General features: G+C 43.8%; 1 protein-coding gene across 1 annotated transcript in view; it reads right to left on the reverse strand.

Annotated features, from left to right (window-relative positions):
• Positions 1–25799, reverse strand: part of LOC149359434 (digestive cysteine proteinase 3-like) — a 38404-nt gene that overhangs the window by 10522 nt on the left and 2083 nt on the right. Inside the window, exons 2-4 of the mRNA XM_089567681.1 lie at positions 6994–7136; positions 5886–6077; positions 744–935 (exon numbers count right to left, since the gene is read on the reverse strand). Coding sequence (XP_089423807.1) covers positions 744–935; positions 5886–6077; positions 6994–7136 — 527 coding nt within the window. The remainder of the gene's footprint in view (positions 1–743; positions 936–5885; positions 6078–6993; positions 7137–25799) is intronic.

Below are 25799 nucleotides of genomic sequence, written 5' to 3' on the forward strand. Positions count from 1 at the left end.
AAGCATGTTCGCTGCTGGTTACAACAGACAACGGAGACGGCGACGCCGCGAAATGTAGAAACGGGCGCCTAAAAGCTGCGCTCTAAAACACAAATGCCTCGAAAGCAGATCTGACAGCCGTCGCCGTAGCTCAGTTGGTAGAGCACCGGACGCGGAATTCGAAGGTCGTGGGTTCGGATCCCTTCGATGACATGCGGTTGTTTCCTCTTCTGCTCGTCTAATTAATAAACTTTAAGCGAGAACATATTCAGTCATATTCTTCATCGATTAGCGCCGCAAAATAAATAAATGTGTAAAAAATAAATTGCCTCCGTTCCTTAGTTTCTGTGGGTGTTGGCTTCTCTAATATTTAAAACGAGCCCGTCATTTCTCCTCCCCTTCCTTGTCTGCTATGTGTGTGTGTGTGCGTGTGTGCGTGTGCGGGTGTGTGTGTGTGTGTGTGTGTGTGTGTGTGTGTGTGTGTGTGTGTGTGTGTGTGTGTGTGTGTGTGTGTGTGTGTGTGTGTGTGTGTGTGTGTGTGTGTGTGTGTGTGTGTTTGCGCGCGTGCGTGTGTCTACTCGTCTACTCGTTTGGTCACCGTAAAAACTCATATATGTATATCCAGATTATGAAGGAAGTGATCTTCGGCATAAATATACATTTCTGATGCTCTCCTGAATGTCATTTATGCTACTAGCGCAGCAAAACACGCACTGAAGCCGTAAGTCTTAAAATAAATCTAAAATTCAAACGTGCATACTTACTGCGGCTTCGTAAGGGTAACTGTCCTCTGTATCAATTCCCCCGTTATCAATGATGTACTGGAAAGCTCTTACGGGATGCCCACCATGGCACCCGTGGTTTTTGTATTTACGAGAGCAGTCTATGAGGTTTTGCTCACTTAGAGAAACAAGCTTGCCAGTCTTTTTGGCATGCTGTCCTTCCAGGGCTCCAGTCTGTAGAAGAGAAAAACAGGAGGCCTCTTTTTATAGCTCGAAAATTGAACAAGATTTAAGTCCTGTTCCACTGTTGACATTCAGGGCCAGCGTTAATTCTAACTACACATTAAACTGAAGCAAGTTAATTTACATTGGAGGGGCCTTTAAATTATCAAGCATGACATCACATTATTTCTGCTCTTATGCTTTTTGATGGTTTGCGGAAGAGAGAGAAGGAGGCTTTAATGAATTAAGGACAGGTCTGCCTAGTTCAGAGCCTTGCGGGGCTGTGTTGTAGGGCATAGGTGGGCAGCTACACCTTGACTCCCGATTCATCGCTTTAAGAATAGCACTTGCCCTTGCGGCACCTCAACAGAAGGTCGAGCTGCCAAAACATTTGAGTAGATTCTTTGTCTTCTCCTTCATCACGACAGTACTAAAGAGGGCATGATGCCTGAGTGTGTGGTATCTCAGTAAACCACTTCAGCTTACGTCTTCCGGTATCAGGCAGCAACAAGATTTCGGTTTGTAGAGAATTTACTATGAGTATATTTGGACAATGTCTTAAAGGCAGCATGTTCCAAGATTACTGAATTTGTGACTGAAATTGCTGCGCAAATTGTTAGTGGTCCTTAGATGCGTATACTGGGTATCTATGCTTGCGTTATAAAATTTCGCGCGGAAATCAATAAAATGACCATAAATATTGCCACGTATCACTGTAGTGGCCGTTCGTTCGCGCTCGAGACCGCAGCAAAGGGATGTTATCATTGTTGTTCGTGACGCAAGTAGCGACCGGACTCGATTGATCACAGCCTTGAAGAGCTGCATCTACGTGTTTCCAGATCCCTGTAGGTAAACTTGACCAGTTATCTCGAAGTTTCCTTTCCGGCTTTAAATTGAACGATGCCGCGAGCGGCGAGCATTCGTTGTTCGACGACTGACGAGCACGTTTGTTGCTTACGGCGCCGCCGAGTGATTCAGTTCTTTTGCGAGCGCAAGTCAGCCCAAATAAAGAGCTTCGTTTCCGAGTCTTGTTGGTGTCTTGCTCACCGCTGGACTACCGTCACTGTGACAATATGAGTACTCACAAAAAAACACGACGCAAAAATACGATTTTTTTTCACGCATTCCTTCACCGACATGTAGACATAACCACAAGGCACTAGCCCATCTTTCTTAGACATACTGTTCTGTTTGGTTTGGTTTGGTTTGGTTTGGTTCATGGGATTTAATGTCCCAGAGTGACTCAGGCTATGAGAGACGCCGTAGTGAAGGGCTCCGGCAATTTTGACCACCGCCACTGCCCAAGGAATGGCGGCCGTCGTTTAAGCGGGGTGAGGCTTCGGGTCGCTCCTCTATATTATATACGCTATAAATAAAGTTCTGCCACCACCACCATCACGTGGAGTTCCTTGATGTGCACTGACATCGCACCATACACGGGCCTCTAGAATCACTTTTTAACTGTGAGGCAACTGGGGAATATATTAAAGTGTTCTTATTGCCATTTTGATGCAAACGGTCTAATCTTCCGTTGAGTAGTAGAACAATAATTACCCTACAGCACATACAGCTCGTTCGAACGAAAATCAATCGGCATAGTCGGAACCGCATGCCGAAAACAAACAGGGGCTCAGTAAAAAAAAAATCTTTTCATGCCAACGGCTTCCCTCAGGATGTTGTAATTGGTGTCGTACGATTGAGCATTTTGTGCAGCATAAATGTAATAGTTAAGGTAGAGCCTATCTTGTTATAGGGATACGATCCGGTTACCTATAACCGGGCTCTGAGTAAAAAAATCTCATCGTGGTAATTTGGGACTTTAGTGATTGATGATTGATTGGTGTGGGATAGCCATTGATGAGTTAATGAAATCTATGTAATTAATTGAATACTTGATTGAATAAGGAACTGAAGAAATGAAAAAATTGCAAAAAGGGGCGTTCACTGGTGTGAAATCATTGAGAGTGAAAAGCCAGTCCTTAATGGTGCAAGGAAATTTAGGGTGCGTAAATGGTCAATTAATTATTCGAAACAATTTGAAAAAAAAAATGAAAACGCGTTCAAAGGCGTCAGACTGCTCAGAATGGAAAGCCAAACCCACCACTCTACCGCGTAATTCTCTTAAGCCGGAGGTAACTGTCCTCTCTATTTGTTTCGAAGTCATCATTTCGATTCCACTGGGTTAAGACTGCGGTAGAAAACCAGTCGGGTGGCTTTATTATCGATTGGTTTATTGGTTGATATTGAATGTTGTAGTGCAGCCATTAGGTATGTGAAAAGTTGCGTTCTTAAGCAACTTCCTTTTCAATAATGCGCTTGCGGAAATTTTTCGCGTGTTACGATTCCAAATATTTTCAACGTAAGTGGCGCATAAATTAAGCCTTTTTTTTTTAAATATAAGCTACACTGATTCTGAAGTTCCGAACACCATTTTTCACAACCGGTCTATACTGGCTCAGTCTGCCGAAGGCAAACTTTTTCTCCACAATCTTATGCCTCTCTTATCTGTACTACTTCCAAGGATACTATTGTTTTATTTTCGTTGGCGGTACCTTTACCCATTTTTCTTAAATTTGTGCTCCCATTTTTACAACTGCTTTTATTTTTAAGCCAACTGTTTTCTTGCTGAGGCCATCTGTGCGCATTTAAACGTTTGTTACTGTTCTTGTGACTCCTGCTGACTGGTAGATGTGTTGAAGGCTATCATACAATGCATATTTTGGATCCCTCGTTTTCGAATAGAACCCGAGTTCACTTCATTTGTGCACGCCAACATAATAACACAATCTATGTGAAACACGATTTGCCCCGCAGAGTTCGCAAACAGATTTAAACTTCTGGCACCAAGTATATATAAGAGCACACGATGCACACACAAAATGCAGGTTTATAAAAAGTCATCTTAGTGGAGAAAATACTGTTCTCAGCTTTGATTCACGTGGCGGAAGATGGGAGACACATCGACGCGCTGCGTCGCCCATCGAAGAGTAGAAGCTCCTATGGGCTAGTGACATGGTTCTTTTAAAAAAATAGTGGCGTTGTTCTGACTCCTCGTCCTTATACCGGCAGCTGATACTGTGCAGCCTTTGATGATAAGATGAAGGTTCACTGGCAGCAATTTCCAAAGGTGGCGTCCCGGCGGCTATTATTCGGAGCCCTAGTCCCGTTAACAGGGGCTGCAGTGGGCAACGAAACCGGTCAGATTGCCTGTTGTTTGCCCGTCCAGATATTAGGCCTCGGGAATGAAAAAGTGACAGCATACGCCTAGCATTTGTATTCCCTTTCTCCATGTTGCACCTTCTGCTGAGTTTTTCTTTTACAGCTTCCCATTTCTCTTTTAGTTTGTCTTTAATCTTGTTCTTCTTTTCCACGTGCTCTCACTTCTTTTTTTTTCCGAATAATGATGATTAAGCAGCCATTTTCGTTCTAACTAAAGTTAATTGGTCTGTCCCTGTGTTCCGGGAATCTTCTTGGCCTGCTAGCCCGTTCGATGAGCTCCCGCTGAGCTTTGAGGCAGTAGGTGGACAGCCTTTCCTCCCATGGCACTAGGTGGACAGCCTTTCCTCCCATCACTCCATCGGCGGTTCCTTTGTCCTTTCTACGTTTCTTGATTTTTTAGCGTAGGGACTTCGCCTTCGTTCTTTCCTGCTCTTTCCCTCTTACGCTTGAACGCGTTACCGCTACCTAAGTAATTTCTGAGGAAGTACAAAGTAAACTATTTCTAACCAGTGGGCAACGAACGGTCTCGAAATAAAGGCGCAAATTATTCATTCTGTGCAAGGCCACTGCAACTGGGAAGCAGTGCAAGCAAACTATACTTACAAAGCCACAGTCAGATGAATGTTGGCCCAACAATCTTGCCTACTAGAACTACCATGAATGCTATCGGCGACCTATTTTATCCCTTGCGTGAACCTGGACATTGTTTTTAAAGCGGCACTTAATCGCCAAATACTTTCGAATCAATGAGTTCGGCCAACGCGCTGTCGAATTTCACATCCGTTAGTCGTGGTTTGTTTATGTATAAAGCAAGAATATTTTGTGCACTACGATGCAGCGGACGTCAAATCAATGGCATAAATTTTGCACGAATCCGCTGTTCAGGTAGAACTAATTTTAAATTACAAATATATAGTTGGCACAATCATTAGGAGGAGAAAAAGCTCGTACATTACTTGTCACAATAAAAAAAAATATTATCATTTACGGCTATCAGAGCACGCTGATGGCGTACAAAAACGCATTCAAGAGAGAGACAGAAAAGTTTATTCAGAAGAAACGCGCAGGAATATTTCCTCCTTCACCAACTAAGCCATTCTAACAGCGATCTGTGCAAAAAAAAAAGCTTTTGAAAGAAAGGGTAGAAAATGCTTGCCCTTTCAAGCCGTTGTGCAGCATCTATTACATCGCCGTTGTGCTAACTACGAAGTAATGCTGTGTGAATAGCATTTCCTGATGGGCCTAACGTGAAACGTGAGGTGCATGCACTGCCACCGTCCGGACTTCCTCGACCTTGTCGAGATTATACCATGTTTAGGCCCTCAATAGCTGTAGCATTCTTGGTTTTAGAATATGCACTGAATAGTTCGGATATAATATTCTCTTCAATGAATGGTTCCTTACACAATATATATGCTTAGGGGCTCTAGGCCTGGTTCCGGCTCAGGAGGGGGTCTGAATGCTACTGTAGTGATACACATCCCTGGGCTGGCAGTTCTTACAATATAGTTTCCGTAATAGTTTTAGTAACCGATGATATACAATTTATAATCGAATTTAAGTCGTTATTGTATTATTGTGACACATACCATTGCTAACAAACATTTCACGCGTATGCACACCGCCTTAAGGTAGCTTATTTAGAAAACTGAAGGCCAGTGTGGTTTGGTTTTAGCTACACTGGTCTAGATTCACAGCTACTGCAAGACAATATTAATTTTCTCAAGAAAAAATATTTCTCACCGTTCCAAATGACCAGCAGGAGCCACAGAGCATTTGGTTCTTGGGACCGGTCACAATGTTCTGTTTGCGCCAGTCTACTTCACTGGGTAAACTGTTTTTATCGAAGTCCTTTGGAGGCTCATACATCGTCGCATTATCTTCCTTAACGTCATAATAAAGACAACTATGAAGGGTCTTCCACTCTTCGGCTGACTGGGAATAAAAAAATTTTTGAAAGCAACCATACATTATATTTCATTTTCTGTTCATTAAGTCAAGCCGTGCATGAAAAAGTATGGAAATAACTTCTCAACCATATGTGATCTGATTTCCTTCTAGTGCAAAGCTTCCTGCCGCCCATTCTTCCCTTCGAAACACATGAAAACTGCGATATATGCAACAAATTTTGTCAGTCTCTTGGACGCAATTATTTTGGAAGACAATAAAAAAAAGCATTTTTGAAGAAAAAGGGGAACCTAAACGGCGCAGTCTTAGCGTCAGGAAAAGTGGCGCAAGGTAAATGTGATCAGTGTCTTCTGGAGGCTCGCCTAGGCGTCTAGGAGAGGCGTAAATAATGCCACGGGCACAGGGACACTACTCCATGAATTTTGATTGGGCTTCTGGAGCTGCCTTTGAGGGTTTTTTTTAATGATGCGTGTAGCGGACGGATTTGGAAGCGTTTAGCGAGGAAAGGTTAATATAATTTTATGAACTCTAAAAAGTGACTTCACTGAAGTTGTTAAACAGTCAGTAGAAGGCATTGAACTGTTGTCTATCAGATGAAAGACTTTATGTGACCGAATCTCCCCAAAAGAGCTCAGCAGTGGTGGTTTACATTTATATGTGCAGCAGCGACTTAGCGCTGTGGTCTTCTTATTTTGTAGCTATTTTAGAAATTTCGGACGTCAGTAGAAAAAGCTGTCATAACTATACTACTTTATAGAAATGTACTGACATTTTATTAAAAGTATCATAATGCATTTTCTAAGCTTCTAACTGAGCTGGCGCGGCATAACACAGCCCACCCCTTACATCGCTAAAATCTAATATATTTGACTAATTAAAGCCTAGTCTTTTTGTGTGTCAACACGTTAATGAACGGCTTGATAAAATCCTATTTTATACTCACCATGTCTCCAAATTCGTTCATGGCTAGTTCGTAGGAGGCCTCACCGTTGGAAAACTTTTTGTTGTGCTCTGTAATATACTTGTTGTTTTTGGCAAATATCATCTTTTTCTCGTCTTCTTCAGCAGCAGATTTGTACTTTCGTCCTGGGAGAGATTGAGGGAAAATGCGTTTTCGTTGACATGCATGACACGGAGGCTTTTGCTACACAGTAAAATACAAGAGAAATTGAAAATGTTAGTGGAAAACTCAGCTGTGTTATCTGGTTCTTTAAAAGGAGGCTCACCTTCACTGATAACTTCCCAGCTGCACACTTAAGTTGGCAAAATAGTTTTATTTCTTAAGTCTTTCACTCCATGGGTTCGCATAGCTTTTGGTGAGCTGAATATATTCGTATGCTGCGAGTTTCATACTAATTCTGCCAGAGAACGCACGGCACATTCGATGATATATTTTTCAAGCAATTTCCCCTGAGACCTAACACCGGCCATTATTTTTTTTCGTGGAGAGCTGCTAAGAGAAAGGCACTATGCCAGTAGCATATTTTAAAACTAGTGTACCAAGCCAAAAACTCAACTACCTAGCACAAAATGGATTACTGACCGTATTTTGTTTTGAAGGCGTTCCATGCATCTTTCAGAGCACTGTCTTCTGCAGAATTTGAGACAGCCACAGCGGTCGATAAAAAAAGGACTAGTTTAATCATTGTGTACATGATGAAGCACAGTTCCCAGCGGGAAGGCCGGGTATATAAGATTTTCCATCGCCCCTCTCCTGCCCGCGTTCAGATTTATGGCTTGGGAATTTAGAAAAGGACAGGAACAGGAACAATATTATTTTAGCTTAATTCTGACTCGGTCTTTTATTGCTCGAAAAGCCATTCAACTCTGAGAAAAAGAGCACGTCTCTAAAGCTGCGCCCCGTTTTTTTTTAATATGTAACTGTACTTGCCTTTGTATTCCTGAGCAGTTCGGACGCTACGAAAAAAAGATAAGCAAGTGCTTGTGCCTTCCGCCTGAAATTCATGACGCCATGTTTTCATTTCGGCAAATTGAAATTTTAGCCCGTGTGGGGTTATCTTAAAGTGGCTATAAAGAATGCTGAAGCATACAAATGAAACCGGCGCCCATTGAAGCCTCTCATCCATTGCAATCAATAACGACTTCTTTTTTACATCTATCTCTATGCTTCCCTCCTCTTGCCAAAGGCGATGTACACGTAGCACAAGATAAAAACCTATCATGGTCCTCAGATAAAAGTGCACTTAAGCATGAGATTGTAACTTGTTAGATAGAGCTTGGTTCACATATTTTATTTGAAGCCTGTGAGCGAAATGTTCAAGGTTTTGCTAGAATAACTTTGTGATTGGCTTTTGTAGACCCGAATAGTGCAGGAAATGCACCACTTCACAAAAGCAGTCTACTTTAGACGACATTACAGTGAAGGCTTGACAGCAGCAAGGATGTTCATTCTGTGTATTCTGCTCCCTACCAAATGTGGCTAAGGTACAGTCGGGGACAGAAGTCTCTGGGCCGCTTGTTGCTCAAACGAGACCGATAGATCTACTGGTAGCCGCCGGCTAGAGACCACACTTGTGGGAACGAAAACAAATAATTTTGACTTTCACCTCCACAGGTGTGGTGTCCAGCTGCAGAATAACAATAGAGCTATCTGCTTCGTTTGAGAAACACGTGGTCCAGAGAATTTTGCCCCGACTGTACTTGCAGTAGTTAAGTATGCTACCTTAAAACAAAACAGGAACCTGCCGTTTTTCTCGACTGCGCTTATGTCGAAGCAGTAAGCTTCAATAAATGTCCGTTTGGCAGCGTTACGTCATGACGTACTCAGTAAAATTATAACAAATGTATTTGTGTTTAAGAGTTAGCTCACAGTGGTATTTTAAGTTATGATAATTAAAGTTATTTGCTCACTCCACATGGCTACAGCGTAAAAGAGAAGATAACAAGTAATTCAAAAACAAATTTGACGCCGGTGAGGAACAAATTGCCATTTTCAATATTTCTTTTTTTGAATCTTTCTTTTTTTCTGTTTTTTCTGCTTGCTTTCTTTATTTTGGGCTTTCTCGTTATGAAACAAGTGTGAGCAACGTTATTCACATATTCACCATTCTAAGCATCCTAGCTACTCACTTGGTCACAAATAAGTTCAAAAACTCTTTACGCGACTTTCCTGCTTGAATGCGTGCCAGTAAGCTTCACTCATGTGTGTTCTGACACTGTTGCACGCATTTCATAGCATTCAAGTTTTGATAATGTCTTGATTTAATACCTTCTTCTGCAAACGAGCAAAAAGGAAGTGGACGTGGAAGCGCCTAAATAATGAGACTAAAAATGAAATAGACTTTATACTGTCTATGCGCTCAACTTGGCATCGTAGAGGACGTGGAGGTCCTCGGAAAGGTCCGTTGTTGCGACAACAGAATGGTAAGGTCTCGTTTGTGCTTACAGTTGAAGAGGAAACGGAGGAAAGGCTTTTAATAAGGGCGTTAAGAGTGAAGGTAGAGGAATTCAGGATGTCACTGAAGAACAGATTCTCCGCTTTAACTGAAGAAAACCGTAGTGTTTAAAAATGGTAATCTGACAGCTATCGTTAAGTGCGCCGCAAAAGTAGGTGGTAGGATGGTTCGACAGGATGCCGGCAAGCTACCTCACGAGTCTAAAGATGTGATTAAGAAACACCAAAGCGTGAGGGCGCCCAACTCCACAGACAGCATAGAACTAGCAGAGCTATCGAAGTTAATAAATAAGCGAAAGGTAGCCGACATAAGAAAGCTTAACATGGAGAAAATAGAGCATGTTCTGAAGAACGGAGGCAGCCTAAAAGCAGTGAAGAGAAAACTGGGCGTAGGTAAATACCAGACGCTTGCGACAAAGGGGGCAATGTCATTAGCAATATAGATAAGACAGTTAAAGTCGCTGAAGAGTTCTACACAAATCTATACAGTACCGAATGTAATCGTCAAGTTACTGAGAGAGGCAGTCGAGCACAGCAATGGGACATCCCGCCAGTAACGAAGGAGGAAGTAAACAAAGCCTTAGGAGCAATGCAAAGGGGGAAAGCAGCTGGTGAGGATCAGGTAACAGCAGATTTCTTGAAGGACGGAGGAGAGATTGTGCTAGAAAAACTAGCCACCCTGCAGACGCAATGCATTGGGAACTCGACAGTAGCAGAAGCTTGGAAGAACGCTAACATTACCTTCATTCATAAGAAAGGAGACGTCAAGGACTTGAAGAATTAGAGACAGATCAGCATGCTGTCCGTTGCCTACAATGTATTTATTACGGTAATCGCTAATGGAGTGAACACAACCTTAGAATTCAATAAAAAAAAAATGATATGATCAAGCAGGCTTTCGTAAAGAATACTCGACAATAGACCATATTCACACTATCAATCAGGTGGCAGAAAAATGCGCAGAATATAACTAACCCCTATATATAGCCTTCATTGATTACTAGAAAGTGTTTGACTCAGTGAGAACCTCAGCTATCATGCAGGCAGTGCGGAACCAGGGTTTGGAAGAGTGTTATGTGAAAATATTGGAAGATATCAATAACTATTGCACAGCGACTATAGTCCTCCATAAAGTCAAAATAAAATTCCATTACGGAAAGGTAGAGAGATGCTTGGCGATCACAAAATGAACAAGGAAGGGGAAAACCTCAGGTTGCTTGAGCCAACGTTTCGACAAGAGGACTTGTCTTCGTCTGGGCAAAGCGTTCATCATTGGCAGGGATTAAATAGGGCCTTCGCTCCGATGAGGAAGGCCCCGGGTGGGGGAAGGAAAGTGGTGTGAGAGGGGATGCGTGTCAGGAAGGGGAGGGAGGTGAATCTTGATTCGTTAAGCTGCTATAGTGGAAAAACTTATATCCAGGGAGTGTGTAATGAACAAAGGCTTGAAGGGGCTGCGACGGGGGGGAGGCGCTGGGTGGACCTGTAAAACTCAGATAAGAGTATTAGTCAGCGTGGCACAGGCAGATGAGAACAAGGCAAACAAAATAGGCTGGCACTGGAAGGAGAAAGAAAGGGGGGGGGGGGGGGGGGGGGGGGGTGGGGGGGGGGGGGGCATTTCAAAAGAAGGACAAGGCAGGGGGGGTGGGGGGAATGGCTCGAGTTCAGAGAAAGCCAAAAGGTAGGGGCGGAGGGGGTAACAGGAATGTCATGGTTTCCGAGAAACCGGGCAAACAATGAGTGCCAGATTAAACGGGCACCGGGCTGACACAACACGGAATGAACAGAAGGCAGTGTCGACCCATTTTAATCAACGCCATCACAAATTCGGTGAACTCAAATTGTTCATTCTTCAGTCAGGCTTCAAATCGACTAGGGACAGAAAATACAGAGAAGCATTCCTAATCCACAAATTTAAAGCACTGCAACCAACAGGGATTAACATGTCCAGAGGAAACCTGGAATCTCTCAGGTACATTCCAGGGTTAGCATAATTTTAAATTAACAAATGTCTTGCACGTGGTCAGACCATTTCCTAGAGCCTCGCATAAGTATATTATCGCTGTTTGCACCCTTCCCACGCCATATCTTCCACCCCATTTCCGGCCTTTTCACCCTCTTCTTTTGTTCATTTTTTCCCCCATAATCACCTACTATCAGTTCTCGAAAACCGTGACATTCCTGTTACCCCCTCCGCTCCCACCTTTTGGCTTTCTCTGAACTCGAGCCATTCCCCCCCCCCCCCCCCCCCCCCTGCCTTGCCCTTCCTTAGAAATGCCCCCCCCTTTCTTTCTCCTTCCAGTGCCAGCCTATTTTGTTTGCCTTGTTCTCATTTCCCTGTGCCACGCTGACTAATCCTCTTATCTGAGTTTTACAGGTCCACCCAGCGCCTGCCCCCGTCGCAACCCCTTCAAAGCCTTTGTTCATTACACACACCCCGGATATAAGTTTTTCCACTATAGCAGCTTAACGAATAAAGATTCACCTCCCTCCCCTTCCTGACACGCATCCCCTCTCACACCACTTTCCTTCCCCCACCCGGGGCCTTCCTCACCGGAGCGAAGGCCCTATTTAATCCCTGCCAATGATGAACGCTTTGCCCAGACGAAGACAAGTCCTCTTGTCGAAACGTTGGCTCAAGCAACCTGAGGTTTTCCCCTCCCTTGTTCATTTTGTGATAACGGAAAGGTGTCAGGCAGGGAGACATGATTTCGCCAAACCTATTCACCGCCTGGTTACAGGAGGTATTCCGGGGCCTGAAATGGGAAGAGTTTGGGTAAGAGTTAATGGAGAATACCTGAGTAATTTGCGATTCGCTGATGACATTGCCTTGCTAAGCCACTCAGGACGTGAACCGCAAAGCATGATCAATGAGTTAGACAGGCAGAGCAAAACGGTGGCACTAAAAATTAACATGCCGGAAACCAAAGTAATGTTTAACAGCCTAGTAAGGCAACAGCAGTTCGCAATTATTAGCGAGGTGCTGGACGTAGTAAGAGAATATGTCTACTTAGGGTAGGTAGTGACCGCTGGTCCGGATTATGAGAGGGAAATAACTACAAGAATAAGAATTGGGTGGAGCGCATATGGCAGGTTCTCTAAAATCCTGAATGGCAGTTTGCCAATATCCCTCAAGAGAAAAGTGTACGACAGCTCTATCTTAACGGTACTCACCTAGGGGCAGAAACGTGGAGGCTAACAGAGAGGGTTCAGCTTGAGTTAAGGACACAAAGATAAGACTTAACTTAATTTAGGCCTTAACAAAGTTGAGGCTTAAGTTAAGCGAGCTATGGAAAAATAAACGATAGGTGTAACTTTAGCTTAACTTAAGCCTTAACAAAGTTAGGGCTTAAGTTTAACGAGCTATGGAAAAAAAATGATAGGTGTAAGGTTAAGAGACCGGGAGCGGGCGGAGTGGGTGAGGGAACAAACGCGGGTTATTGACATCCCAGTTGAAACTAAAAGGAAGAAATGGGCTTGGGCAAGGCATGTAATGCAAGGGCATGATAACCGCTGGTCCTTAAGGGTAGCGGAGTGGATTCCGAGAGAATGCAAACGTAGCAGGGGGCGGCAGGAAGTTAGGTGGGCGGATCCGATTAAGAAGTTTGCGGGGATGCGTTGGCTACTACAGGGTTAATTGGGTAGACATAGGAGAGGCGTTTGCTCTGCAGTGGGCGGGGTCAGGCTGATGATGATGATGATTATTATTATTTAATAGGTTAAATGTTTTAAAGCCAATAAAACACCTAGTGGATGTTGTTTAGCCTCTATGTTTTTTAATTAATTTTAAGCAAATATTCTCAAAGACAGCTGGCCAGATTTTCCTTTCTACTATACGTGTTGCTTTCTTGTAAATGAATCATAGGGGGTGCAAATTTCTTATATCTACAATCCAGTCGTCTTGGAGCTACTTTTTGGAAGCGCGCTAAAAGTTATATGGTATGGTTGTTTCTAGCACAAATGTATTATTTCGTCTGTGAATTTACAACAAGAGTGCATCACGAAATTTCGAGTTTGAATTTCTCTTGGCATATGATATGTCACTTTTCTGTTGTAATAGGCTGTAAATTGTATTTAATCAAACGTAATACTTTATACCACAATGGTATGTCGTATCACTGAGACTCAGTATGTTCTATAGTGATAGATAAAGAATAGCGGGCGATTTCTTTGTAAATTCCACAGTTTTTTATTTTAGCACTGTAAAGTTATTCTTGATCTTGCTTTATTAGAGCGACAGCGTCTGGTTTTCCGCTCGAATCACCAGTTGCCTGCTTGATTTAAGTTTGAAAACTCCTCTGCTTAGGCATATAGACCAATGATTTCGGTTCAGACAAATCCTTCACAGCCTGCTTTGTAAAGAGAAAATTTCAGTCAGCCAGTTTTCCCAAGAGTAAGATTCATCAATGAGGCAACGATAAATGGGGGACGAACAGATCAACTCCAGATTCTATAGCGCCTGCAGCCATTGCCTTCGCCGCTTTTATAGCTGCTTGCGCCGAGAGAATAGAAATCAAAATGCCTCGGAGAATATTCAGTAATCAAGAACAAACAAGTGCCACAAATATATAATATGTTCGATGCAGCACCAACAGCTGCTCAACAAATACGGAGCATGCGCAACTGCCTAAACCCAAGCAAAAAAATATTTGCTGTGGTTTAGCTCTGGTTAAACTTGGAGGACTGCCAAAGCAGCATCTGCGCGTAGCCATATATTGTTGCGTGAGCTACATCGCCCATAGGCTCGTGGTTTCGCATGCTCTTGCACGACCATACTGCGCATGCGCGAGAAGCAAGTGACGTCACTACGCACAGCAGGCGTGCCGGCGGCCACGGCAAGCTAGCTCTGCGCCGCTACTGCTCATGCGCAACTGGCAAGCTCGGCGGCGGCACCTCTGAGTCACTCGCGCTGCGCCGCCGGCGGTGCGCCAGCTGTGCGTCCTCACTGCTCCTCGCGCATGCGCGGTATGGCCTTTCCTCGGCTTTGCGAAATGGCTCGGCGACTAGGGTAGTGTTGCTTTCGCAACAAAAATTCCTCTTCCTTCATGGAGGCACTACAGTCTCATACCACACCAAAGACGCAATCATCTAGCAGCGCTGTGCCTTTCTTAAGCGAATAGGCTGCTGCGTGAGCCAAGCGAAAACAATTCGTTCTCACAGTTCTCAACAGTTTTCTGCATGTGTATTGTTTAATCAAGATGTCCGGAGAAGGAAGCCGGCCCGCTACGGACACCATGCTATTCAGAGGCCATGATATTAGCTTGACTAAACGTGCAGAGGATTACACACTACCGCTCAAATACGCAAAGATATATCCCCTCTAACTTGATAGAGGTGCAATTTATTGGTTATAAAGAAAAATTATGACTTGAGAACACAAGCGCGTATTCGTATACCCCTGCATTCGCTTTCATCACGTATGCATTACCACTTTAACCTCAGCTTTCTTGACCTGGTTTAGGCATCCACGCAGGATAAGGTATTTACCGCCGATCTGCTGGGCTATCAAGCTTTTCGTGTTCTGAATTGGTTACGTTTTTTGTTCGGTATTCTGTACGCAGATAGCACCGAGAGTCTTGCCGCGCAAACATGCTCGAACTCAGTACTCTGCCAGTCGGACAATAATATATTCGCAAGGTGCTGCAATGACGGCCTAGTTTTTACCGTTTTTTTTTCAAGCATTTAATTATAAGGCTTTCTAGCATTTTGACTTCTCTTCCTGTATACGCTCATAGCCAATTTATGTCTCGGATTACTCGCAATTTCTTTTCGAAAAATATATGTTAACGAAGGCAAAGTTTACACCAATCTCTTTAAAAAAAAAAGGCGCACTGCGTCTGATCACGCTCTTCTTGTCCGGCATATTAGAGTATTTTCGCAGTATCACCGGACTTTATTAAGTAACTGGGAGTTTATTTTCATGACATCAGCGGCCAGAATGTGCCATTTTCATGTTCGAATTTTCTGCCCTATACAAATTTGAACGATCTTGCGGAGGATTTAAAATGTGCATTTGTCTCTCTCCAACCGGAATCCTCATTCGCTTCCTAAACACTTTTATTGTCGCCAGCAGCGCGCTTCTGTTGGGCTCACCTCCCTTAGTTAAGCTTTGTTCGGATTGAGTTTGCTAATGTCCAAATCATTACGCATCACAGCCCGGGAAAAAGTCAAAGAGAGGAAATTGGGACGTGTAAAATTAAGATAAACTGGGTATTAAAAACTGCGGTGGTTATATAGCGCAAAAAGAAAGAAGGCAATACGAAGTGCACTTTCACGGCGCGCGCCGAATACACGACAAAAATAGAGCAGTAGAGAAGGCGAATGCCCCGAATTTTGAGTCACTGATAGATTTTGACTTTTTTATTTCATGCATTTTTACCACAAAGTACGAAGGCATTTCCACTTGAGATATGGTTGGAAAATTGAGAAAAAATGCCGCATATATGCAACGTGATTAGCGCCGCCTCGGAGTACCTGGCAGTGAACACTTTGCCAGAGGTATCCGTACAAACAAAAAGATATCAAAACTGCGATAATAATTTAGTAAAAGATACTCGTAAGATGTGAGGAGTGGGCTTCGTGTAACAAAGAAAAGAAAAATATAAAGATCGTAGGCATTTTTCAAAAACTGCATTTCATTCCTACTTACAAAGTAGACGCAAATTCTTTGTTGTGATGTAAACTTATGGAAAACGTTTGAGGCGCTATATTATATCATCTGAAATCAATAATTCTTGCGAAACGAGGCCATATTTAAAGTACTATGTGCCTCATTGAGGGTTGAGAAATGTTGCTTTGTAAGTTTGACAATGTCCTCAAAAATGTCTGTGTCCCTACATACGAGGGGGTACCCAAAAGAAACCGGACTAATTTTTTGAATCGGCACAGCTTCTGTGGTGCCGCGTTTTGTCGCTAGGAGCGCATAGAACGAACATTTCTGAGTCAGTAAGCTGAGTGCCGTCGCTGAAGGAGGTCAGACTAGTTTAGGCAGAGTTTTAGAGTGACGACTGTTTGGTGTGAGTGTCGTTTTTGCAATGGCTGATGTTCGTGAACAGCATGCGCCGGTGAAATTTTGATTTTTTCTCGGAAACAGTGGAACGGAAACTCTTGAAATATTCAGAAAGACGTTCAAGGACGGTGCTATGGGGACAACTCAAGTGTTCCTGAATTAAATCCTGAATCAAAGCAACAGTCATGCCAATGGAAAACTTCAAATTCATCTCGCCTCAAGAAAGCTCGTCAGGTGAAACCAAACCTCGAAACAATGCTGATTTGTTTTTTCGAAGTGAGAGGAGTCGTCCATTCAGAATTTGTTCCGCAGGGTCAGACAGTTAACCAGGCTTTCTGCTTGGATGTTTTGAAAAGATTGGGCAACAGTGTTCGGTGGAAGCGGCCTGATTTGCGGCAGACGGGTGACTGGTTTTTCCACCATGGCAATGCCCCTGCTCACACAGCCCTGTCTCTAAGACAAATTCGGACCAAAAATGGCATGTCCTCTGTTCCTCAACCCTCATACTCACCCGACCTTGGCACGTGCTACTTTCTTTGTTTCGTAAAATGAAAAGACAGGTAAATGGAAAGCGTTTCGCTGATGTTGCTGAGGTGAAGAAAAAAACGACGGAGGGACTGTCAAGCATCACAAAAGATGAATTTAAAAAATGTTTTGAAAAATGGAATGAAAGATTCGACTAACGCATTATTGTAAGTGGAGAGTACTTTGAAGGATAATAAAGGTCTGTGCTGAAAATGTGAACAAATAAGTTCAAACGAAAATAAGTCCGGTTTCTTTTGGGTACCCCCTCGTATTTCTCAGTTAAGTGATCATAGCAGCTTCACCTGATGCAACCTGTCTAATTTCACACGTCTGAGTTTGCATACAACAGAGATGACTGGCTACCGAGGGCGTGCTTTTCAGTCGCTCGTAGAGCATTTTTTTTGTCATTAAAAATAGATTACAATATGCCTTATATGTCTGTTTTTCCATACTCTATCTTAGTAGCGCAAATGCGCATCTTACAAGAAAGCACAGTTTAAAGCGATTTCGTGGAATAGGACAAAAAACGGGAACTTCCTTGCCATAACTACATCCTTCGAATGCTTTTGGTGCGAAGTAGTGAGATTGGTGTTCCTCTAGCTTAAATTCGTAAAAAAATACTAGTAAGAATTTAGTTCCGGGAGACATTTCAATAACAGGTCTATTTTTGTGCACGACGTCACAGAGATCATATGGTACAAATTTTAGCTGGAATAAGACAGCTTTTGTAAACTATTTTTAGTGACTTATTGAGTCTTGAAATCACGTTAGTATGAATTATTATTGTGTAATTTAGATATAGCAGTGTAGACGACGTTTAATGCCACGTGTCGTTTCTGCTCACAGTGTGGTTTTTTTTTTTATGTTCGCGTTTCTTTCGTCAGAGAGTACGAAAATTATTTTTATATATTTTATTGCTACGCTTTTAGACAGTGTTGCTGAATGATTTAGCTATTGTTTGGCATTAAAGCTCATTTTAGCGGAAAGCATTCATTGTGTGTTTCGGCCCCCAACAAGCTGAGCTCGAACGCTCTTCAAACATAGACACAATGAACCAAAGCCCAGCTCGCAGGATAGCAGTAAAATATAATGCCTGGAACACGCGAAAAAGCTAAATGTATGCACAAGATCTTCGAGAGCATCTGCGTTGTACGAAAACGACTATGAGGCGCTCCGGAAAGTTTCATATCACAATTTACGAAAAGAGGAACGGCTTTTCATGAAATTAGAAAGCATTACTTTCGTTTCTGAAACGAGCGAATCCACATTTATGGGACAACCTCAGTTACTGCTTGTTTAGAACAGCGGAGCTCCACGTCAGCTCCGGGAAAAACTACTCTTTCTTTCTGGAATTCCTCCTTAATCTTTCAGGCAGAGAACTGTAATTTAGTTTACGCAGAGGACTATAAATTGAGACATTCTTGTTTTCAAACAAGAACATAAATACTGGGAGGATTAAATGTGTGCCGTTTCAGATAGCAAGTTTTCCAGGTGTTTTGCAATCGCTCGCTGATATTTTTGTCCTTAGCCGAGCATAAGGTCGTTTTTCCAAGTTGTTCGGAGATATAGCTGAATAACTTGAACATGTTGTCACTCATAAATTCATAACAATGTACAAATACTGACTCAAGTTTTGCCCGGACACAATAAATATTGCAGAAACGCCAATTGCAGAAACTAAATTGGCTTATAAAATGCCGTGTGGTATTCACAACTGCAAACCAAAAATACTGCGTCAAGATTCTCATGACTTGCCTTAAGCATGCGTAATTTGCACTTGATGACAGATCTACAGCCATTTCCTTAGTCCAGATCATGTCGGAAAATCTGGCAATAGGAGAGTGAGCGCTCGTATGTCAGAGGGACTTTGATAATGCGTTTGAACAACGATTGCTGCTTACGCCTTCATATAACCCTTCATGGTGCTAAGCTTTCCTAGCTATCGTAATGTGTTTTCAGGTATTTATTTATTTATTTACAATACCCCTAAGGGCTCTCGTGCGAGGGTATTACATGGGTGGGGGGGGCGTTACAAGCAAAAAAATATGGCACAGGAATTTGAACAAAATACACGTAATAATGAATTAAAACTAGTAATGTACACAAATAATAACAAACAACGCAGAATAAAATACTCAGTAAATGCACATAATACAACAAAAATACCAAATCTGTTAGTCCATGGTTTGCTTTAACGAATGCTGAAACGATTGTGGGTTAACCTCAGTAGCTATGTGTGATGGCAAGTTATTCCAATCTATTATAGTGCGAGGAATGAATGATTTCGCGTAGAGCAATGAACGGCATGTGATGCGTTTTATTTTGTTAACGTGGTCACGGCGAGGAAAGACTGCAGGATGTGGCAAAAAGAAGTCGTCGTGGAGGGTGGGATGGTGATACAGTTTGTGAAGCAAGGTTAGGCGAGCGAAATGGCGTCGACATGATAGCGGTTCCAACTCGGCACGTTGTTTTAATGCTGTGACACTGGTGAAGCGTGAATAATCTGAAAAGATGAAGCGAACAGCACGGTTTTGCAGGGATTCAAGGTTGTTTATGATGTAAGCTTGATGAGGGTCCCATATGGCAGAAGCATACTCAACTTTCTGGCGGATTAGCGTGATGTAAGCAAGTTTTTTTAAATGTGAAGGCGCGTGTTTGAGATTACGCCTAAGAAGGCCGAGTGCGCGATTTGCTGATGCTAAGATTGTGTTAATATGGTAATGCCAAGTTAGGTAAGACTGAAAGTGAACTCCTAGGTACTTGTAAGTTGTTGTAAGTTCAACTCTATCGTTTTTGAGGAAGTAGGTTGTAGCAATTCGAGTGGAACGGTTAGTAAACGACATTAACTTTGTTTTAGATGCTTTTAGAGACATTAGCCAGGAAGAACACCAAGCCGTTACAGCGTCAAGATCAGTTTGAAGCGAATGGCGGTCGGTTTCATTAGTAATATTACGATATATTACACAATCATCCGCGAATAACCTAATTTGAGACGATACACACTTGGGTAGATCGTTAATAAAAATTAAAAAAAGCAGAGGGCCAAATACACTTCCCCGGGGGACTCCAGATGTTACGGGGACAGAAGACGAGTTAAAGCCGTTGGCAGAGGTGAATTGTTTTCTGTTATCGAGGAATTGTTTTATCCATGAAATAACGTTGGGATGGAGATTTAAGTTTGTCAATTTCGTTAGGAGCCTGTGATGGGGAACGCGATCAAAAGCTTTAGAATAGTCTAAAAATACTGCGTCAGCCTGTAAGCCAGCGTCTACTGCGGAAAATATGCCGTTAGTAAATCCAGCGAGTTGTGTGTCGCATGAATAACCCCTGCGAAAACCGTGCTGGTATTTGAAAATGATATCGTGCTCCACTAGATAATTAATTACTTGAGTATGAATTATGTGTTCCAGGAGTTTACAGATGTTGCTGGTTAATGAGATAGGGCGATAGTTAAGTGGAATGGTGCGGTCTCCGGATTTGAAAATGGGTATTACTTTCGCTGTACGCCAGTCGTCAGGAATTGTACCAGATGATAATGATTGTGAAAAAAGTGATGTCAATACTTGATAGAGGTTTAGAGAGGCATTCTTCAGTATTTTGTTATTAAATCCAAGGTGATCAGAGCTAGTAGTAACTTTGAGGTTATTCAAAAGGGCAGGAATGCCTGATTCATTAATGATAATTTCTGGCATGGAAGTGACGGAAGATGATTGTAACATGGGCGAGGAAGTGGTGTCTTCATGGGTGAACACTGAGAGGAATGCGTCGTTAAGAAGCTGTGCACATACAAGCACAGCTTCTTAACGAAGCTGTGCTTGTATGTGTGTGAAGCTGTGCTTAAATACAAGAAGCACGAAACGGGTGTTGCATAATGTTTTTCATCATCAGCATAAAAATATATCCTAGCTAGGGGGGTTATCTGTACCCAACTCATCTCCTCCAACTTTCTTATTTTGTCCGCCCACCTTACACTGAGGCGTACTACTAAGGTTGCTCTCCTTTGGAATCGACTCCGCTACTTTTAAGGGATATAGAGAGCAAATACTCCTTCGCCTGTAAAGGTAGGGTCCTCATTTCTAATGACATGCCCACTTGGTTCTACCAAAAGCGGACTTTTTGCAGACAACAAAAGAACAGAAGAGGAAATACGGGTGCCGCCATTTACCAACTATGGTACATCCGTTCAAATGAAGTTTTATGCGCGAGTCCACAGGCTAGGCTAAATCGCGATTGACATCAAAACAGTGTCAAACACTATTTTTTGGTGTAGCCGTTACGAGATTAAATTTTGTCAGCCTTAGTAGCGTCCTTTAGGTCCCTAAATGTCCCCATAAACGGAAAAAGCCAAATAATCAATCTTCACACAGAAAAATAATCGGATACAATTGTCCTTTGTGTTCTTCCCGGGAACAGTGGGCTATCCTGTATTCTCGTTACATGACCTTCCCATTGTTATTAGTGCCGTGATGGCTCAGCTGTTATGGCGCTCGGTTGTGGACCTGAAAGACGCTGGTTCGATCCCAGCCGCGTTGGTCTAATTTTGATCGAAGCGAAATTCTAGAGGCCCGTGTACTGTGCGATCTCAGTGCAGGTTAAACAGCCTAAGGTGGTCGAAATTTCTGGTGCCCTTCACTATCGCATCCCTCGTAGCTTTAGTCGCTTTGGGACGTCAAACCCTCATAAAACATAAACCTTCCTATTAGTTCTGAATTCTGACTAAGATAGCATTTCTTCCGGTTTCTTCTCTGGGTCTTGTTTCTATCTTTCTGTCCGATAACCTTACGACTGTCTACGTCCCATAATTTTTTGCGCGACCGTCAGTATAGGCTGAGTCTGCTCATTAGCCTCCACCTTTATATCACGTTAGTCAGCGCAAGCATCATACAGTCAATTAATTCATTTTTTCTAAGCCATTGAGGTGCCACCTCATGGAATGGCGCTTTGAAAAACTATAGGAGATGCAAGGCACGCAGCGAGTGGAGCGTTGAATGCACAGCGGCAGAGCGGACGTGTTGTTCTCTGGCCGTTGCCATTTATCGGGTGTCTAGCCATCTATAATAAATGTGGGGCCGCGTCTGGCCTCGACATTATGGTGACATTGGACTACCTGGATGCATGCAGCGCACAGTCGTGCTATTTCACTCGACGCGCTCCTCACATCTGTCTTCCCCGCAGTGCTGGTGCCCGTCGGGGCACTACCATGATGCCCCCCCCCCCCCCCCAGAGCCCCGGCGCAATCATCATCATCATTTATTTACCCTTAAGGGCCCCAGGGGGCATTACATCCCAGCCATCCGTGTTCAACTAGCCACGTGATGGACTCGCTTCCGCGGGGTCTTTCGACGAAGGCGTACTTACTCAGGCGTCACCACCACAGTATGTTGTCGCTGCCCGGCGTAGTACCCTTATACGAGAAGAATCCGCACCTATGGCTTGTTCTCCTAGAATCCCACTTCCATCTCCATGCTGTGACCAGCCAGGCTACACCGATAATTTCTGGCCAAACGCGTCTCACATAAAGCCTCTTCAAGAGGCTTGCCTTATCGGAACCCGCCAACGCTATATGATGACCTGAAGGTGGCTGTCATTGTCTTCTACAACAAACCACTCACTAGTTCATCGGCTTCAAGCTCTTCTAGAAATCAGAGAGCACAACCTGCGCTGTCCCTCCCTCCTATCGAGTCCTTTCGTCGTTCGCGCGCTGGCCTGCGAGTAGCGTGAGTCTGCAGCACAAGACTGAAGCCACTGCGACTGCGTTGCCGCAAGTGTTCTGCGATTACCTGCGATTACCCCTCTACTGGGGTCACCTTGCACAGAGAGGTCGCGTCAGTCTGGTTCTGCGCCTCCACGACACCAGACTCCCACGACCTATGCAACGCAACCTCCCTGGTACGTGTTGTAGAGCCGGTGGCGACTGACTTTGCCTTGGTGCTCCGCCTTCTGCATCTAGGAACCGGACACGTGGCAACTTTCTGCTTGCACAGTGCTACCACCAGCTCCTCGTGCATCTGTGCGTCAAGACCCTTGCCTAATGGCTGCACCGCTACAAATTCCCCGCATGCACTTGCCACACCCGCTACATGCACAGCATCGCCCACTGTTCACCTAGTTGTTCCTTTCACGCCACGGGCTCGTCGCTGTGGTATTCAGACTTCTAAGTGAAGTTTATGGCACGAATACTGCCTACGACTATCCCTCACCGACGTCACACGGGCCGGCGACATCCCCGTATCTCTACAACAGCTACCCTGCCCTGTTCGGGTCAGCGTTCGGCAGATTATCACCGCACCATGCCGCACAGTCTGGCCAAACAGAATACCCGCAGTGGCCACATCTGGCACAATCAGCTTACGTCTCTGGTGCTCGTGCAGCATCCTGACAATTGCTCTCGTTAATTCGCCTGCAATATATCGAAGACTCATGGCTCCTCATCGAGCTGGATCCAGTCGCCTGGACCCAGTCGCGACCTGCGGAATATCCCTTTCATGCGACCCTGTGTGCATATCACAGTATTACCTGGACACGGACTCCAGCTGTGTATACGTGTATAGATTCTTAATTTGTAGTATTCTGCTTCATTGTGTTTTTCGGTTTCTTTCCTTCTTTTCTTTATTTTTTTTTTGCATGGCGTACTGTCTGTATGAGGGGCTCTATAGCGCCAACACACAGAATGATGTTTTGAAACAGAACAGGAGGTGCCAGGCACGCGCCGAGTGGACGGATGAAGGCACGACGGCAGACAGAACGTATTGTTTGCTAGCCGTCGCCGCTCATCGCATCTCACGCCATCTACAATAAATGTCTGGCCGCATCTAGTGCCCATATACCATGTTCGTAATATGTTACCTCTAAATGTAGACCAAGCCACTCATATTCTCCGAATTATTTTTTACGAGTCTCCATACACAACCAGGCTGAATTTGATGTACTGCGTTTCCGCATTTTTCTTAATATTGATTTGTCGACCAACCGCTGTTTTGCCAGTCGTGGTCCACTGTTATCCTTCATAATGCGTCACCCGAGTTTCTTAACCCCTTAAACACTGCACTACGTGCAATGCTTGAAGCAATAAAGTTCCTCATGCTTTCTGAATTGATTTATGCTTTCTGAAATAACCGTGAAAAATGAAGCCACATCTCCATGTTCCATTGTGCAACACTGCCGTTTCCCATATAGGGAGTGCCAATACCGTGGGAAAGAGCTGCAAGGTGTGTGCACTTCGAATTGCGTCTTCTTGCTTCCTGAAGCCACCCTTATAGCTGCCTGCAATTCCTTTTCAAATTTCACACAGCACATTAAAGGGAAAACAACCAGGTTGGCATTTTGCAGCATAGCTACGATGCACCCACCTCTGTCACGCAAGGCTCTCTTCCGTGATCACGTGAACACCATCTGCACTTGCGTCGCGCTACCTTCGTCGTCCACAGGTGGGGTACGCATTGCGGGAGGCGGGAAGGGGGTGTGGTGTTCTTCCGTGCAAGCAAGAACCACGAAGTTTCAGCGAAGTGTGCCAACGGAATTTCTTTATTCAATCTAAAAAGTTCTGGCGAGCACCAGCAGTGCTGGGCCGCCGTCAGTGACAAGCTAGGACGAAGTGCCGCGACAGCGCTCAGTGCCGCGGTATATAAGCCGCTGTCAAAGGGGCGTATCCCAGTAGCGCACGTGTTGCAATCAGTCTGCGCGCAGCCACTGCAGGGGGCACAGGTGAGATCCATGGCTACAAAGTGAAACGTCCTGCCTGTCGCTGCCAGCAATCTTTGCCGGGATCTTGCTGGGCGTGCGATTATGAGATGCATCAAATGATTCGGAACGCCTTTGCGACAGCACAAGTAGCCAGGAGGTAAGAGCCCAAAAATGTAGGGAAGATCCAACATACTTAGCATGCGCTTGGTATGCTGACCACTAACAGGCTGCGTTATAAAATCGTCACATCTCCGCCCCGATATTTGGCAGAGTGGTGGGGCGTTTACGCCAGTCGTCGTAATATGGCGGCCTCTTTGGTTGGATTATTGCCAGACTGAATTTGCTGCTGTCGAACGCCAATGTTCCAGAAATAGATCATTTGCCTAAAACTCACAGTCACAGAGACACACACTTTCTTTATTCAAAGAATCACCAACTTCTTTTCATGATTTTGCTTTTGTTTTATCCATTTCAATAATTTTTTCCTGCGACAAGCCTACTAACACTCGGTTGTGATAAGAACCAAAATGCATCTACTATTCATAAGTAATATCTCAAAATGAATAATTACGATGGTAATAATAATTATATTTGCAACGTTTCCATATTCTAATAAGGTACGCCAAAAAAGAATGTTGAACAAGGGTGTACTTTGAACGTAAATAAAAAACACGTTTCATGTGTAGCAGTTCTGGAACAGTCAGATGTTAAATTTTAAGAATGCAAAGTTACATGCAAACTTGAAATTAAAGGTGATCATCGATAAGCTTTCTACCCAACTATTTCGAATTCAGTTTTCAGAAGACCTTCCGTAAACACGTGGTGAAATGTACTATACAGTTTGTGTGATCTTGCCTTGCATTCTTCCTGATTCGTACGTCATCAGTCTCTTTGTCACGTAGTTATGGCGGCTGTGCAGCCGTTATAGATATCTCAGAACAGCCTTAGATAGGCTTTTCCTGAACCCTGGTCGCGCAATTTCTTATGAATTCTAGGGCATTGCATTGAGCCAAATCAGTTATTATAATAATAAACTCTATTTATATTCGCCCTCTCTCTGAAGAAACTCTTCTAGGCGCCAGGCCACAGCGTTCTGATTGATGATGTCTGACGAAGATTG

This window comes from Amblyomma mixtum, chromosome 2 (genome assembly GCF_055824585.1).
Source record: "Amblyomma mixtum isolate Tamu chromosome 2, ASM5582458v1, whole genome shotgun sequence".
Classification (NCBI taxonomy): domain Eukaryota; kingdom Metazoa; phylum Arthropoda; class Arachnida; order Ixodida; family Ixodidae; genus Amblyomma; species Amblyomma mixtum.